Source organism: Sinocyclocheilus rhinocerous, unplaced genomic scaffold (assembly GCF_001515625.1).
Source record: "Sinocyclocheilus rhinocerous isolate Xijiao unplaced genomic scaffold, SAMN03320098_v1.1 scaffold3306, whole genome shotgun sequence".
Taxonomy (NCBI): Eukaryota; Metazoa; Chordata; class Actinopteri; order Cypriniformes; family Cyprinidae; genus Sinocyclocheilus; species Sinocyclocheilus rhinocerous.
In genome coordinates, this window is record NW_015640049.1 from 36030 (window position 1) to 53715 (window position 17686).

The 17686-nt window shown below is 36.9% G+C and overlaps 2 protein-coding genes across 2 annotated transcripts in view; both read left to right on the plus strand.

Annotated features, from left to right (window-relative positions):
• LOC107752424 (uncharacterized) overlaps positions 1-2819 on the plus strand; it is a 5816-nt gene extending 2997 nt beyond the window's left edge. The window contains exons 2-3 of the mRNA XM_016568380.1: positions 1165-1334; positions 2234-2819. Coding sequence (XP_016423866.1) covers positions 1165-1334; positions 2234-2710 — 647 coding nt within the window. The 3' untranslated portion in view covers positions 2711-2819. The remainder of the gene's footprint in view (positions 1-1164; positions 1335-2233) is intronic.
• A 5359-nt stretch (positions 2820-8178) lies between these two features.
• Positions 8179-17686, plus strand: part of LOC107752425 (retinoic acid-induced protein 2-like) — a 19824-nt gene continuing 10316 nt past the window's right edge. The window contains exon 1 of the mRNA XM_016568381.1: positions 8179-8463. The gene's annotated coding sequence lies outside the window, so the exon portion shown is untranslated. The remainder of the gene's footprint in view (positions 8464-17686) is intronic.

Genomic DNA, 17686 nt, shown 5'->3' on the forward strand with positions numbered 1-17686 from the left:
CTCTATGTATAAATGTATATTCTGGGAAAATTACAGTGTTTTCTGACCTAGATGCATTTAAACCTGTTGTAGGGGACTCCAACACAATATTAGGACACTTTAAAAAAAAAAAAACATATGACCTGCTCTTTAAAACAAGAACAAACATCGTTTTCCCTTTTGCCTTGATTTAAGTAGATTTTTGACATTTGTTTTAAAGTGGTCATAAAATTTTTCCTTTCTCTTTGGAGTGTTACAAGCTGTTCGTGAATAGATAAGATATCAAACTCACTTCATCTTGATAAATTTCACGAAATAAGTTTTATTTTGCTTCAAGTAATTGTTTTGATTTAAGAGTCTTCTGACGTTTGCACTGACTGGAAAACAAGACAAAAATACTGTTGTTGTTTTTTTTTTTATTATATTGTAATAGTTTTTGTTAGTAAAATGAGTTCAAATGTAATGATATCTATTGGAAATTGTTTTCAAACTTTGAGAAGACATTTACATTCAGAGACCATATTGACGTATTACATAAAAAAAAAAAAAAAATTCTTTAAAAACATTTTCTACTTGGTCTTAAAAACTTAGTCTTGAATTTACATTTATAAAACTTGCAGAAGCCCTGTTTTTAATTTTGCCTTAATGCTGATTACCCAAATACTGCAGCCGAATGTTGTACTAGACACTCTTTTTTACAATCCGTCACTACTAACTTTACCTACATATACTAGCTAGCTTATATTATCAACCAGTCAGATTTCTTACCAATTTATTAAAAATTGAAATTGTATTCTCTTCATCGTGTGACAAAAAGGTAGCCTATAGTATGTTATAGTAGCCTATATAATAAATGTATACGTAATAAACTTTTGTCCACAGTTGTAAAGCAGACAGTTTATTAAAATCTTAAGATCGCATTACAGTTACTGTTATAAAAATATAGTTTCTTGCATGCAATTTATGATGCATGAAAATGTTAGTTTGGTTATGCCAGATTGTTGTGAAATGGAAATATGTGCATAACTGTAATGTAAGGTATGCGCTGCAGAAAACATCTCTTCGTTGCATTAAACAGTAAGCACACTGTTGGATTTGGCACAAATAAATGAAATTCAAGACAAATTGTTGCTGCTGCCATTTTTAAGTGTTTTTATGTTTTTAAATGCATTTTTTCCCGCTCAGCTTTGGCGGTGGCGACCAGGGTGGCGTCTCTGAGGACTCAATATTCCAGACTGAGGAAACCCAAACCCAACGGGAGTGAGAAGAAGCCCCTCACGATGAGGCAGCGGTGGCTCCTGAGGGCCCTCGGCTTCCTGAAGCCACACATCGTTCATCGGCAAAGCGAGAACCCTGTATGTCTACAAACACAACAAAACGTGATGTGCATAGAGCCCAGTGTTGTTTTTTCCCATTTAAATTTTTCTTGTTTAAATGGGTAAATTTATTTTTAAATTTAATTTAGGTACCCACAAAGCATCACGAAACTTGTACAATTTAACCACAAAGTCACACTTTACAATAAGGTTCCTTTTGTTAACTATATTTAAAGCAATAACTAACAATGAGCAATACATTTGTTACAGTATTTATTCATCTGTTAATGTGCAATTTTTCATTTTAATGTGTTGGTAAATATTGGAATCAACGTAAAGATTAATAAATGCTTTAGAAGTAGTTTTCATTGTTAGTTTAACTAATGTTGTTAACTAATATGAACAAATTGTAAAATGTTACCAACACCAATTTATTAAACGTTTAACAAATTACATTTTTGGGGATTTTTTTATACCTCTGAATTTTTTTTTTTTTATTGTTTACTTTTAAAAAATTTTTTTTTTTTTTATAGTTTTGTAGTAATCAAAGAATACGTAATCAGTTGATTTTCAAAACTTATAAAGTTTAATAATTATTTTTTTTTACAACAATACGGCACTATAAAAAAAAAATTTTCCCCCCAGAAATTTTATTCTTATTTCTCTATTTATGATTTCATGCAAATGCATTATCAAAACTGGTGGCATTCAAATGAAGGCATAAGTCATTAAATGTTTAATCCTTTAAACTGTCAACAAATGAAAATTGAATACGTTTACTGTGAACGAACGGACCGGTGTAGGCTACTGTTAAAACGAAAACGAATTGAGAACAGTAAATAAAGTAGATTCTGCTATTCCGTCTTCGTTTACTCGCATTGTGAAAGTCTTGCGTGAGTCATTAAGACTGATTGTAATTGTTCTTGCTCTTCTTGTAGCTGGGTTCTGATAAAGTGGAGGAAACTGCAGACGAGTCGGATGAAATGGAGACGGACAAAGAAGTGGACAGTTTTGACTCCATCAGCGTGTGTGTCTCCCCGATGCCCGGCACTCCAGACACCGGCATCCCCGAGGAAACCGCCTCGTACTCGCTGTCTCCCCGGAGCACCTCCGGCAAACGCACGCGCTCCTCCGAATCCAACATCGAGCTGCAGAAGCTGGAGGTGTTGAAGCAGATGTCCGCTAAAGTCCTGGAGTACCCGTCTCAGGACGCCGCCGCCGTCTTCTCCAGCCAGGTGGCCATGGAGTACCGTCTGCTGAGAGACCCCAGCATCCAGATGCGCGTCCGCCGGCAGATCATGGCTCTCCTCTACGAGGCACAGGATTCAGAGAAACGTTCCCGGCAGTCCAAGAGACGCGTACAGAGAGAACTCAAAACTGAGGACGACGTTACTTGGATTAACACTAATATATAAGCTGAAAAATAGTGTTGTTCTTGTGTTTTCTACATTGTACTGAACTATTTTCCTAGTGGAAGCTTTGAGATAATCTACATGTAAGATAATAAAACTCTCCAACTCTTCATGTGTATTTTTTATTTTTTTGTAGCTGTGAGATTGAATAATCAAAACTTAGTTTCACTACTAAGACATTAAATGGCATCCAATAGCTTTTTGATTCGAAATCTAGCATCTGTGCAGCAGGTGGCAGCATCATGTAAGTGTACAGTTGAATTGCATTCATTAAAGATGCTGAAATGCACAAACAAATCATTAAATTCATAATGTAACGTTAACTTTAAAAGCAAAATAAAACCTTAGAAATATATACTTTGATTTACTTATTATATATACATTTTATTTTATAACTTGTATTCATATTTTTTTCTTTATATTTTTATGTACCTACAACAAAAAATGTATTCATAATGTAAAAATAATTTTAAGCAAAATAAAACCCTAGAAAGAAATTTTACATCATGATGTAAAATTAAAGTAACTAAAATTAAAAGAGAAAAAAAAAAAATATATATATATATATAATAGTACATTTTATTTTACTTTATGTAAAAACTAAAAATGTAATTAAATACATATTTTAAGTATTTTAATAAATTAATAGAAAACATTTAAATAAATTATGTATGCATATATATATATATATTGGTTAAACCGAAATGTATAACTCATGTCAGGGGTACTTTAAGTAAACACTTAAACTGGCTGGCTGGCAAAAATATTGAATACATATTTAAATAATTGTTGCTGGCAAACATGTTTTGGATGCCTGGTCTAAACTATTATTACAAATAGTGTTTTTCATATGTAGATACATCTCACAAATTAAGATAAATGTAACTTTAAAAAAAAAAGTTAATTTTTAAAAAAAAAATTTTACATCATGTGCAGTTCAAATGCAGTTCATCTGTCTGTTTCAGTGTAACGCAGGAACTCTGTCATGATAACACTAAACCTTGACTTGTTCTTTCTGTTATTATTACTCAGCCCTGTTTGAGCACCTGGAACGAGAGGAAAGGAAACAGACCTCCCTCACATTCTCCATCTGACGATAAATAAACAGTCCTCTATCTCCTCTGTGTTGGTGAAGCTGGTCTCCGTCGCGTCCAGCAGGGCTTTGATTTGTTCTGAACAGTCTTTGTATCCGCAGCCAGTTTCCTGCTGGATTATCAGAGAACAGAACGGCTTCATATAACCCACCAAAAGAGCTTTTTATAAATGTTACTATCCTACTCTATATCATTTTATTTTTATATATCTATTTTATTTCGGGTGATATTTGTGTGGACAGTTGACGGTTTCATTCACAGCAAATTATATTTCAAAGTCCATTTGTGTGGGGCATGTTGTCACACTGGAAAATGGAAAAGGTAACAAACCTTATGTTTACTGAGATTATTTTCTGTGTGACAGCCAATGTGATCATTAACTAAAACTATTAAAAATCATTTTTGTTATAGACATTCAATAAATCGTAAATAAAATTAATAGTAGATGAAAATTATAAATTAGACGTATAATTAGCCTCTACACCGAACAATAAAAGAGATTTAAATTTAAGTACTAAAATTATTACAACTAAAACTGAACTATAAATATATATTATTATATAAAATATATATTTAAAAAAAAGGGTAAAAAATACAAAATGACTAAAACTTCAACGTTGATAATTTTCATTTGTTTGTCTTTTTAAGTGCACTTCATTATTCTTATTCTTATTCTTAAGCTTTATTTTAATTTGAGTAATTTTAGTGCTTCAATTAGTTACTGAGGGAGCATTTTCTAATTTTCGTTTAAGTACTAAATCAGAACTGAAATAAAAATAAACCTAAGTAAAAATGAAGAAAAACTAATTCAAAAGCACATCGCAAAATTACTAAAATAAATATGAAAACAGAAAATATAAAAATAAAAGCTAATTCAAAATATTAATAAATCTAAAACTATATATGCTATAATAATATAATATAATACTAAAGTGACAACTAGCCCCGGTGAAACGCAGCATTGATTTCTGGAAGAGTCTTCTGCTAGTGATGCTCTTTGAGAGTCCAGTTTAACATCACAGTGATTTGTGCGTCAGTGACAGGAAGTGGATGTTCTGAGAGGAAGTGCTCTCTCTCTCTCTCTCTCTCTCTCTCTCTCTCTCTCATGATGATGGGGGATGATGGGAAGGCGGGGTGCTTTGACCTAAATTCACACTCTTTCAGTGCTGTGAGCGCTGTGTTTTATTACCGTCGCAGGGAAAGATGCCACTTCCTGTTTTCTCCTAATGGTTCATTCTGTTTTCTCTCACATCTGCTCATTACGGAGCATTATAGAGCCTTCAACAACACACGCTTTCATAAAGCCGGTCATTTACTCTGCTTTTCACCTCTGATTGGAATATTTTTCTCTTTCATCTCAGAACTCTTCTGCCCCTCATCCACTGTCTTTATGTCTCTCACCATTATGACGATTACTGGAAATAAACTGTTATGATTGACAGTTATCTGATCAATGTAAGTCACTGCGAGATTTTAAAATTTTATATATACTGTATATATTTACACATTTCTTTCTTTATTTTTATTTATAAATAGCACACCTGCAGCTGAGATTGTTTATAAATAAAATTACTATAAATCAGATAAACAAACAAAACAAAATATCAAAATAAATAAATAACACACCTGCAGCTGAGGTTGTTTATAAATAACATGAATGCAAATAGATTAAATAAATAAATAAATAAATAGCACACCTACAGCTGAGATTTGTTTATAAATAAAATTACTATAAATCAGATAAACAAACAAAACAAAACAAATAAATAAATAACACACCTGCAGCTGAGGTTGTTTATAAATAAAATGAATACAAATAGATTAAATAAATAAATAAATAGCACACCTACAGCTGAGATTTGTTTATAAATAAAATGAATTCAAATAAATTAGACAACAATAAATCAATCAATAAATAAATAGCACACGTTTAGCTGAGATTATATCTATTTTTTTTTTATAAATATAGCTTAAGCTGTAGGCGTGCTATCTATTTTATATAATTTATATTTATTTATAAATATAATTTCAGCTGTAGGATGTGCTATTTGACTTGACTATTTCATTTATTTACTTATAAATGTAATCTGAACTGTAGGTGTGTATAAAATATAAATATATGCTGTATATCATGTGGATTTATGTATTTATTTCCACATATAATGGCCCCTGGATACATCCACACACAAATGTTGTTTTGTGAAGGTTTCGCCGATAGTGACAGTAAGTGAACGGCTCCTCTCAAAAACCAATTCTTTTCTAATTCTCAGCCAGTCCTTTTTTCAACAGAAGGTTGAAAAAAAGGACATTTGCGCGAGTGACTCAGCGGCTGGCGGGTCATTAAGACCCATCAAACATCCTCCTCCAGCAGATCCAGGCCTGCAGGCGTGACCCGCGGCAGATACAGGGCCTCCTGGGAGCAGCAACACCCCTCTTCTGACGGAGCCGTCAATGAAAGCTAATCCAGCATAAGCCTCGGGAAGCCAAACCTCAGCCGTGAGAGCCGCTGATGTCAACATCTTCATCAGCCTGCTTCACTTGCACTTGTGATACGGCTGCTTTAAGCTACCGTAGTAAAACTGTGCTATTATGGTAGTGGCCACTGTCAACAAAACCAGAAACGAACGAAAACACAGAAAGCTGCTTCTTATCTGAGTTTGATTTTATTGTAGTAAAGCTACAGTAATCTAGTAGGAACTATAGTTACCAATGTGCAGTGAAAGGGATTTTAGCATTCTCTTCTGTTTCCAGAAGAAAACAATCAACTCGACTTGAAAAGCAATGCTTTCTAGTGTCTACAACCACAAAAATTACCATAAATATGTCAATGTGAACATGCATCATGGTAATACCATGTTTTTGCATGTTACAATGGTAATACCATGTTTTTGGACGTTACTACAGTGCATGTGCACTAAAAAAATCCATAGTATTACCATAGTAACATGTCCAAAAGCATGGTATTAATATGATGCATGTATGTATATAAAAAAGTGGTATTGTCATAGCACATGCCCAAAAACATATTACTATGATGCATGTGCAAAAAACATAGTATTACCATGGTGATATGTATTACTATGATGCATGTGCAAAAAACATGGTATTACCATGGTGACATGTAGTATTATGATGCATATATAAAAACCATGGTTTATTACCATGTTTTTGAACATGTTCTTTGATATGTTGCTTTAGGCAGGCATCATATAATACCATGCTTTTGGACGTTACCATGGTAATACCATATTTTTGCATGTGTTACCATGATAATACTATGTTTTTGGACATGCACTATGACAATACCATGTTTTTTTTTATAAATGCATCATAGTAATCCCATGTTTTTGGACATGTTACCATGGTAATACACATGCACATGCATGCACTATGGACCTGCACTATGATAATGCCATGTTTTTGTTTTTAAACATGCATCATAGTAATACCATGTCTTTACGTGTTTTACCATGATAATACCATGTTTTTGGACATGCACTATGACAATACCATGTTTTTTTTATAAATGCATCATAGTAATCCCATGTTTTTGGACATGTTACCATGGTAATACACATGCACATGCATGCACTATGGACCTGCACTATGATAATGCCATGTTTTTGTTTTTAAACATGCATCATAGTAATACCATGTCTTTACGTGTTTTACCATGATAATACCATGTTTTTGGACATGCACTATGACAATACCATGTTTTTTTTATAAATGCATCATAGTAATCCCATGTTTTTGGACATGTTACCATGGTAATACACATGCACATGCATGCACTATGGACCTGCACTATGATAATGCCATGTTTTTGTTTTTAAACATGCATCATAGTAATACCATGTTTTTACATGTTTTTGGACGTTGTGTGTGTTTTGCACATGCATCATTGTGATAACAGTGTTTTTGGACATGTTACCATGGTATGATTTTGGACATAAGCTATGACATACAATGTTTTTTTTTTTTTGCATATGCATCATGCCTTAACACCATGTTTTTTTATATGCATGGTAATACCATGTTTTTGTACATGCACTATGATAATACCATATGGGTTTTGGACAGATACGCTTTTTCAAATGTTTAATGGATCTTGAATCAGGGTAATACTATGGTATATCCCAAAATGCCATGTTGTTATCATCACTGTACCACAGCACACCTACAATATTTATTGTAAGGGAAATGCAATGAATAATAATTTATTATACATTAGGATGTTGCAGTTTGGATGCTTTAGGCGGAGAGAGCGCGCGCGAAAGAGAGACTGTGTGTGTCTTGTGTGTGTGTGTGTGTGTGAGAGAGAGAGAGACTGTGTGTGTGTGTGTGTGTGTGAGAGAGAGAGAGAGAGAGAAAGAGAGAGAGAATCACAGCAGCTCTACGGCCACAGACAAGCGTCACACCGACACATCCGTCGCGCTTTACAGTGAAACGCTAAAACGCGCGACACAGGCCTGCGTCCGCCACCGTAAACCGACACATAGCGGATTGTTCGCGTCTCATATGAGGCGCACGAGCAGCCAAACCCTTCCAGAGGAAACCGTCGAGTGCTTAATGACAGCGATCGAGCGACTGACCGGGAAGAAAACGAGGAAAATCCAGGAATAACGCACGACTCCGGAACGACATTATATTCATTCCGAGGTAACGTGTGATCGCCTTTCATTAATGTGCGCGTGTGATTGTCAATGTTCAGTTACTGATGGGGTTTAGAGATCGTTTTATGCATTGGCACAGGACTGCATTGCTTTCATCCCTATATAATGTTATATAGTGCTCTAATAGTACAGTATATAATGTCTATCCAATAACAGGGTGTCGTTGGATAGAGAAACAGACATGACACCCCACAGTAAACCCGGCGGCTGCACAGGTGCTCGGGCATCTCTCGTGGATTTAAAGGGATTCGCAAACCACAGATCGTATTGAACCAGTTAAGGACATTATATATTCTTATACTTAAACAATTGGACCGCATAGTAGGCTAAAAATAACGTGGATAAATGTTGCTTTTAAAGGTTTACGCGTCCCTGATTGATGCGTTGTTGAAATAACAGAAATGATGTTGGTCTTAAAGGGGCAGATCACCTAAAAATGCAAATTCAGTCCATATTTACTCACCCTCATGATGTTAAAACCCCGTGAACGTACTGTATTATTTAATGACGCAAAAGCAGAAATTTAGCCGAATATAATTGGCGATCTGTTCCATACAATGCAAGTGGATGGGGACTGAAGCTGACAAGGGTAAAAAGGATATATATAATAAATAATATCCTTTCTTTCTTTCGCCTTTCACCATAGGTTTGTGTGAGGAACTGCCATAATTCTCAAATATTCTGTAAATGAGATTTTTAATTTTGGGTGTACTGTTCCTTTAATGTGTGTGCCTTGGGGATTGTGGGGTCAGATATGTTTCCAAATAGCTGATGGGTAACACAAGAGCTCCCCAGTGAGGGATATTGGCATAATTAGTTGTGGTGATGGTACAAGCTCTTGATCTGGCAGTTTAAAACCGTTTTGACATTTTGTTCAGCAGCGTCGAGGACATAGGCTACAGAAATGCTTTAGACTTTAAACACTTTAAAAATGGTGTTAAGATGCATTGGACATGATTGCGGAGAATTAAATCTCATTGTGTTTTTCTCAATATGAGAGTGACAAAGAGCATCTTACGAACACGTTTAGTAGTTCTAATAAAAGTGCAATGTACATCAAATCAATAACAGCACTGTGAAGCTTCCTGAACAGCATAAAAATGCTGAAACACCAATGCAAAGACACGATTATGATGTTACAGGCTCTAGTAATGCTGCACATGGGAGTGGAACAGCATTCTTGATGAGGCTGTGACATCATAATGGGGCTGGATGGTGTCCGTGGTAACTGTAGAATTGTTTATGTCCTTGGTAACCGTTCCGTCAATTGAGTTAATCAATGCTGCCTCACGGACTCACATGTGCACTTCTAAAAGCATTAGGTCACGTTTGCAGGCTTTGGGGGTCAAACTGAGGCTGGGTTTTCTTGACCTTTGCGCACACACGTTCACACGTTCAGGACGACCAACCATCGTCAGTTCATTAAACTGAAGAGCAGTCGTTAGTGCATCAGTATTCACGCATTAGCACCTGTCAACACCCACTTCACTAGTCAACCAATTAGCGTGCAATAATATAACAAAAAGTGTACATCATAAAGACAATATAAGCATGTTACGGGGCTCTATTTTTATTGCCTTTTTCCCCTCACATATTTTAGTAATCATCCTAAATTAGATATCTTTCGAAAGCTTTAACATTCAAAATTCATCTGTGAAAAAAACTGTTTTGAAATCGGACATTGACCCTGTTGCATTTTGTAACTTGTAACACCTTTTGTCTGCAAAAATGTAATAAAAGAAACGTGGGTCAAATCGGAAACGATACTTTAAAACCTTTTAGCAGGCTCCTCCCCCTAGTGGGCGGTGTCAAGTGTCATATTACAAAATACTACAATATTGTATCGAAACCTTTTCTAATCCTATCATCACATATCATTGGTCTGAGTCTCAAGGTTCCATATTTGGTGACTTTTATGATAGAAGTAATATCATGACAGAAATCTATACATTTGTGACAGGAATTGCATTAAAAAAATTCAGTGGAGTTTGGGTGTCACCTAGTGGCTATTTTTGGTATAGCGCCTAAACAACATCTTACAGGTACCTCAATTTTTTGTGATATCAACTTCAAATTTGGAACATAACTTTAGACATATAGCTTTGATTTGATAACAATTTTAGCAATTTTTTTAGTATGGCATATTTTCTTTACAGTAAACGTAAACTTCTGTATTCTTTTTTACACTTTCATATTTTGCAATTTTTTTCAGCAATAATCTGCTGATTGTTTTCTTTAAACATATTGCAATGAAGTTAATAAGATCTTCTGAGAGGTTGCCAGGATTTTTGGTTGTGTGCAATAATATGATATATTGTACATCATAAAGACATTATTTGTTAATATTTTTTTATAATTTTCAAACTACTAGGAGAATGTTTTTCAACATATTTAAATATGCATGCAGAATATTCACAATAATTTTACTGGCAACATAAAATTAAGTGAAATTTAGTAATTTTTGTATTGTCAAAAGAGCAATTTTTCAAGCTGTACTTTCTTTGTGTTTCTTTTTGTAAAACCATAGCGAACACTTCTAGAAAATGGTTTCTAGGTTCAGAAAATCGGTGTAATTCCCGAGTAGTTGCCTAATCTTATTTTAGGCCTTAAGCCACAGGCCAGTTAACTCAGGAATGTCCTGCATTGACGGTGTCAGACTCGCTGTCCCCTCGTCTTTTGGGTTGTGCTTTTAAAATGCTGGCGGAGGTGGAGTGTCACGTGTGTGTGTGAAAGAATGTTGTTGCATTTGGGGGGTGAACGACCGCAGATGATGCACAGAGTCACGACCCAAACGTTTAGACGAACAAGCGTCTATTTAACATCGCATGTCATGCAAAAACGGGCAATTTAACAACCTCTTCATATTCTCATTTTTGTTGTTAGATTGTGCTTGGGATTGAATTGAATTGTAGTGTTTATGTTGAGCTGGCTAGTTTGTGGTATTGTATCTAGGTGTTGTTCACTCTTGACTGTTTTAAGAGGGGAGGTTCAAATGTGCCATCCCTTCCAGGAGCACCTGTCATGTGCTGCTGGACTCAGATCTGTATTCAGCATCACACTGACCAGATTCATAAAGGCACGCGTGCACATCTCAGAGTAACAGGAACAGTGGTTGCTAGGGTGTTGCTATGTGCTTTAGGTGTTCCGAACATATTTCTATGCAGTTAGGTTCTCTAGCTGGTTGCTAGGGTATTCTGAGGGGTTGCTAGGGCATTACAGTTGCTAAGGTCTTTTGGGTGGTTGCCAGGGTGTGTGGGTGGTGACTAGAGCATTGCTATGTGGTTACTAAGGTGTTCAGAGTGTTTTAAGCATGTTGCTATGAAGTTACTAAGATATATCAGGTGGTTGCTAGGGCGTTATGCAGTTGCTGAGGTCTTTTGGGTGGTCGCTAGGTCATTGCTATGCAGTTGCAAGGGTGTTCAGAGTGTTTTAATCTCTATGCAGTTACTACTAAGGTTCGTTGCTAGGGTGTTCTTGGTGGTTGCTAGGGCATTGCAGTTTCTAAGGTCTTCTGGGTGGTTGCCAGGGTGTTTGGGTAGTGACTAGAGCATTGCTATTGGTTGCTAAGGACTTGAAGCAAGTTTCACTGAAGTTACAATGATTATTGGATGGTTGCTAGGACATTGCTATGCAGTTGCTAAGGTGTTCATAGTAACTTCATTGAAACATGCTTATGACACTGTGAACACCTTAGCAATTGCATAGCAATGCCCTCATAACCAACCAAACATACTGGCAACCACCCAATAATCTTAGTAACTTCATAGAAACATGCTTAAAAAACTAATTATCGGGTAGTTGCCAGGGTGTTCAAGTGGTGACAAGGGCATTTTCTATGCAGTTGCTAAAGTGTTCATAGTTTTAAGCAGGTTGCTGTTTTCTGGGTGGTTGCCAGGGTGTTCAGGGTGGTTGCTAGGGCATTGCTATTCTGTTGCTGAGGTGTTCTGGGTGGTTGCCAGGGTGTTCACGTGGTGACTAGGGCATTGCTATGCTGTTGCTAAGGTGTTCTGGGTGGTTGCCAGGGTGTTCACGTGGTGACTAGGGCATTGCTATGCTGTTGCTAAGGTGTTCTGGGTGGTTGCCAGGGTGTTCACGTGGTGACTAGGGCATTGCTATGCTGTTGCTAAGGTGTTCTGGGTGGTTGCCAGGGTGTTAACGTGGTGACTAGGGCATTGCTATGCTGTTGCTAAGGTGTTCAGAGTGTTTAAGCATGGTTCTATCTTCTGGATGGTTGTCAAGGTATTCAGGGCTGCTGCTATGCAGTCGAATGTTGCTAAGATGTTACTAAGGTTCTCTGGGTGTTTAATGCGGTGCTCTGAGTGGTTGCTAGGGCATTGCTATACAGTGTTGCTATGGTGTTCAGAGTGTTTTAAGCATGTTGCTGTGAAGTTACTAATATCTGAGAAGTTGCTAGGTCATTGCTATGCAGTTGCTAAGGTCTTCTGGATGGTTTCTAAGGTCTTCCTACAGCGGGTGTTTTTTATACACTGTCAAACTAATTTTATGCATCTGTCAAACATAGATCTCTCTAGTATGTAGTTGACTTTACTCTGAGATCCAGTACATAACTTCCCAGGACATTTTTCATCTGGCGTCACCCAACACCTCGTTCCAGCAGGTGATGCAGTACAGAAGTGTTTGATTGCACTGTACACATTAGATTAGAATATTCTGTCATGTCCGTTTCATGTTTTCTGTCGAGTAGGTGCTCATGAGATTGTCTCATTGTTTCCTGTATAGACTCTGCAATTGGCCCCTGACCCTGTTGTCATAACAGCAGGCTTAAGTTACCGTGCATGAGAGCCATTTAGCTGTTAATGATAACGAATGTATAGGACGAGCTGCTATCTGCTGTCTGCCCTACACGGATCACGTTACCTCATATTTAATTAAAACGCCCCACCAATGGAGCCTATTTATAGCATCTGCCACCACAGTCCACTGGTGGGGCGTCCCAGAGCTGTAAACCACTGATCTCAGACCAGTTTGAGGTTTTTATGTGTGCTGAAGTAAGATCAGTAATTTGTAAAATGTAATTATACCTTTAAATGCCTAATAAAATGTCTTTATTACATTGTAGGAGGGGCGAGTCATATATAGTGAGTGTCAACTAAGCAAAATCAAAGAACACCCTAGCAACTACCCAGAAGACCTTAGCAACTGTGTAGCAAAGCCATATTGCACAGAACACGCTAGTACCCATTAAATAACATAGCAACATGTTCTGAGTGGCTGCATAGCTACGCACTTGCAGCAACCCAGAAAACGCTAGCAACCAGCTACAATGGCACCAAAAAAACACCCAAAACACCCTTGCTGTCACATAGCAACATAGCAGAAACACTCTGAACATCTTAGTATCCACATAGTAAAGCCTTAGAAAACAACCCAGATGATGTTCCCAACCACTTAGCAACCAGATAGCAATGCCCTTAGCAACCACTATACAACAGCCTAGCAATCACATAGCAACATGCTGAGAACCACTCAGTACACCCTAGCAACCACATAGCAACACCCTAAAACACTTTTAACACTAAACAAAGCTGCAGCCACCCAGAAAACCCTAGCAACCCCCCAAAACATATTTGTAGTCACATAGCAACATGGTAAAAACATCTGAGTATCCACATCGGAAAGTCTTAGAAGACCTTAGCAACCACTCAGCAGCACCCTAAAATACTCCAAACACTTTAACAACTGCATAACAAGTCTGCAGTCTCCCAGAAAACCCTAGCAACACCCCTGGCAACCACCCCGTAACATCGTTGCAGCCACAGAGAAACGGTAAAAAAAAACACTCTGACCATCTTAGTAACCACAGCCCTAGTAACCATGTCAGTCAGTAACTGCGTTTCCATTGCCCTTCAAATTGTGCAAATTGAAATTGCAAATTAAAAATACGCCCAATGGAAGCACGCCAATTGTGCAAAAAACTCCCATATAGCGCAACATTTTTTTACGCTTGCATGAGGTGGTTTTTCAGACGATTTGAAAAAGGAATATTTCGCAAAACAGCAATGGAAACAGTTTTTACGCAAAAGTCACATGATCATTCTTTAATGTACTATAACATATAATAAACGCCTCATACATGGCCGCTCTCAAGTATAAGGGGCTTTCTTTGCCATTAATGCTTGGATAACCCCTTATTTGCACTGTACACGTCTGCGGTGCATTTCGGCTCCGAAGCGGCCACTCTAGTCAGTGCTTGGGTTTATAGTAGCTGCGTCACGGCACGTTTCAGAAGCATCTCTCTGCATTGTTTTGCAAAAGATACACTCATACTCCTCCTTCAATTAAAAAATAATGGCTAGTGTGGTGGCTGCTATATACATAAACTTACCAACATCCGTCTCCATGACTTATCGCGAGAGGAAAAAAATAAGTTTTAGTTGCATAACATCAGTTAATGGAAACGCAGTTATTTCGCAATAGTTTTAGCAACATTTATAAAATATCGCTAAAGTTTTGCGCAAATCTGTAATGGAAACGTGGCTACTGATGCCCTCTGTTGGTAGGGAATAGTAAGAAGTTATATAGATCAGTGGTCAGAACACCTTAGCAACGACCTGGCAACCACCCAGAAGAGCATAGCAACTGCATAGCAACGCTCTGCCACCCACAACACCCTAATAGTTGTAGTGTTTTTAGTGGTGATTCTAGAGTTTATTGGTCTTCAGTAATAGTGAACCTGAGACGTCTTTATGCTGTTGCCATAATCTTTTATCTGTATGTGTGATGTTTGAAGCATCATCTGTACGACTGTTGGCCTGTGTGCATGTTTGTACCCCCCACCCAGTCTGTGTAATCTTTCTCTCGCATCTGGCTGTCTCAGGCTGTGCTGGGCCGTCCCGTGCGGACGCACAAATGCACCATACATGGCCTGATAAGATCCACGCGGACAGCTGTGCTCTGGGCCCAGCGCTGACCTTGAAGCGGGCAGAACCAGCAGGTGTTATGGGTCCAGTTATCACCCGAGAACCATTACAGTGCTGAGCTGGAGACGGACTGAATGTTTGCAGTCAATAAAACGTCCTGCAGTGTCTGCTTCTAGATTCAATAAGACTGCTTGCGTCCTGTTTGTTCTAAAACCTAGTGAGCTGCACTGCTGCCTACATAGGTGTTATATAGGTTGCTATAAAGCTCATTCTGATTCTAAGCTAACAATTATCCAATCAACAAAGCACAAAGTTGACACAAAGTTGTTTAAAAATGAATGGCGGACAAGAATAATAAATGGCTAATCTTTAATTTCACTGAATTTATGAGTTCAACAATATATTTAAAATAAAATATATATTTGTTTCAATATTTATATTTTTTAATTCTATTCATTATGGATTTTTATAGACATTTCTATATTTATGTAAATTTGGATTTAATTCCATTTACAAACTGATAAATGTTAAATCTGAGATAGATCATCTAAAATTATATCTAAATATTTATAAATAACTATACACACTATATATACATATACAGTGGGTACGGAAAGTATTCAGACCCCCTTAAAACTTTAGATTCAATATTTATCAGTTTGTTTCTTATAGACTAAGTAATTTCTAAATGCAATAGTTCTAAAATCTACAGACAGACTTATCCAGGATTTTAAATAATTTTGATAATTTAATTTAAATATATAATACATTACACACATGTGTGTGTGTATATGTATGTATATATATATATATATAAAATATAAAACCTTTTTTTCACTAGGGCCACTCACAAGAAAAAAAAGTATTTTTACTTCCGCGTGGCCTATTAAAGTAGTAAAACATTGAATGTGTTTCACTTGTACATAATGTCAGTACAGGGGGAAAAAGCTTTGTTGCTGTAATGCGTGCTCAGAATAGCTGACCTGGGGTCAGGTCCTTGTGTAAACACCATTTAATTAAATTCTGTGTTTGTGTGTGCTTTAAAGCATTACAGTTTCCATGTTGCCTAGCTATTTTCTGTCTCCCGCTGTACCAGATATCTGTTTTGTACCCCGTTTGCACCTTGAACTGGTGCAGATTTTAAAAAGCATTTAAATTCAGGCCCATCCATGACTCTGAATCATACAGCTGTCAGGAGATTTTTACACCGCTTCTATTGGCTTTAAATGAGAGGAGATTTTGTACAGAGATGACTGTCAGTGGGCATTAAGAGAGCGCACTACAGACACACACTGGTCTTTTAGACTGTCTTCTGTCTCTGTGTGTGTGTGTGTGTTTGAGGGTGTTGGATGTACCACATGTGCTGTAGGTCTGCAATATAAGAGGCACCCAGAGGCAATTCTGCCTGCGTTCCTCTTCTTCCCAGGCTGATTTCAGCCTCCCTGAGCACTTCCCAATCCATAAATCCCTTAGAAGTCTCCGTCCTCAGGCATGAGACGTACATGGATGCTATTTTATTATGGGAAGACACCACTGGAGATTCGACAAAGACCCTTTATGGATCTTTGTATCCACCAAAGAAAGAGTTTGGCTTTCAAAGTGTTGATGTGATTGCTTAGGCACCATTGCTCAGGTTATAATAGAATGAGAGTGTTGCCTACTTTTTCAGTGGCATTGGTTCAGGAAGGATTTTCCCTTAAGGATTTAAAAAAAAAGCATTGATTTAAGAGTTGTAATGTAAACCTTGAACCAAACCGCACTGAAAAAAATGTGTAAGGTGTCACTCAGAAATTGCTAGTACACATAATTACAATGAAACAAGTAACACCAGTGTTGCCAAGTTTCCACCGAATTGGGCTACTTTTTCACTGTTGCTGCAGGTTAAAGTGATTCCCGCCTCCCCCCCCGAATGATTTCGATGGAAGGGACCCCAGATGGAGGGGAAAACCACAAAAATAACGTGATTGGGCTAGTTTTGAATAGCAATTGTGTTGGTTTTGTTTCGTAGATCTGGCAACCCTGAGTAACACATTAACACTGACTTAAATGCAAAATTAAGTAAAGTAATATAGTAATTTCTGTAATCTAGGGATGTAACGGTATGAAAATTTCATATCACGATTATAGTGACCAAAGTTATCACGGTTATCAATATTATCACGGTTTTGTTAAAATTAGATGAAAATGTTGAAAATAAGTTTTATATTTGAAAATCAACAAATACAATTAGCAGCCATATGCACTTTTTTTTTTAGGGAAACGCATCAAATTTGCTTTATCATTTGAGGAATTTAGTATTAATACTACTATAATTTTGCTGTAGTGATC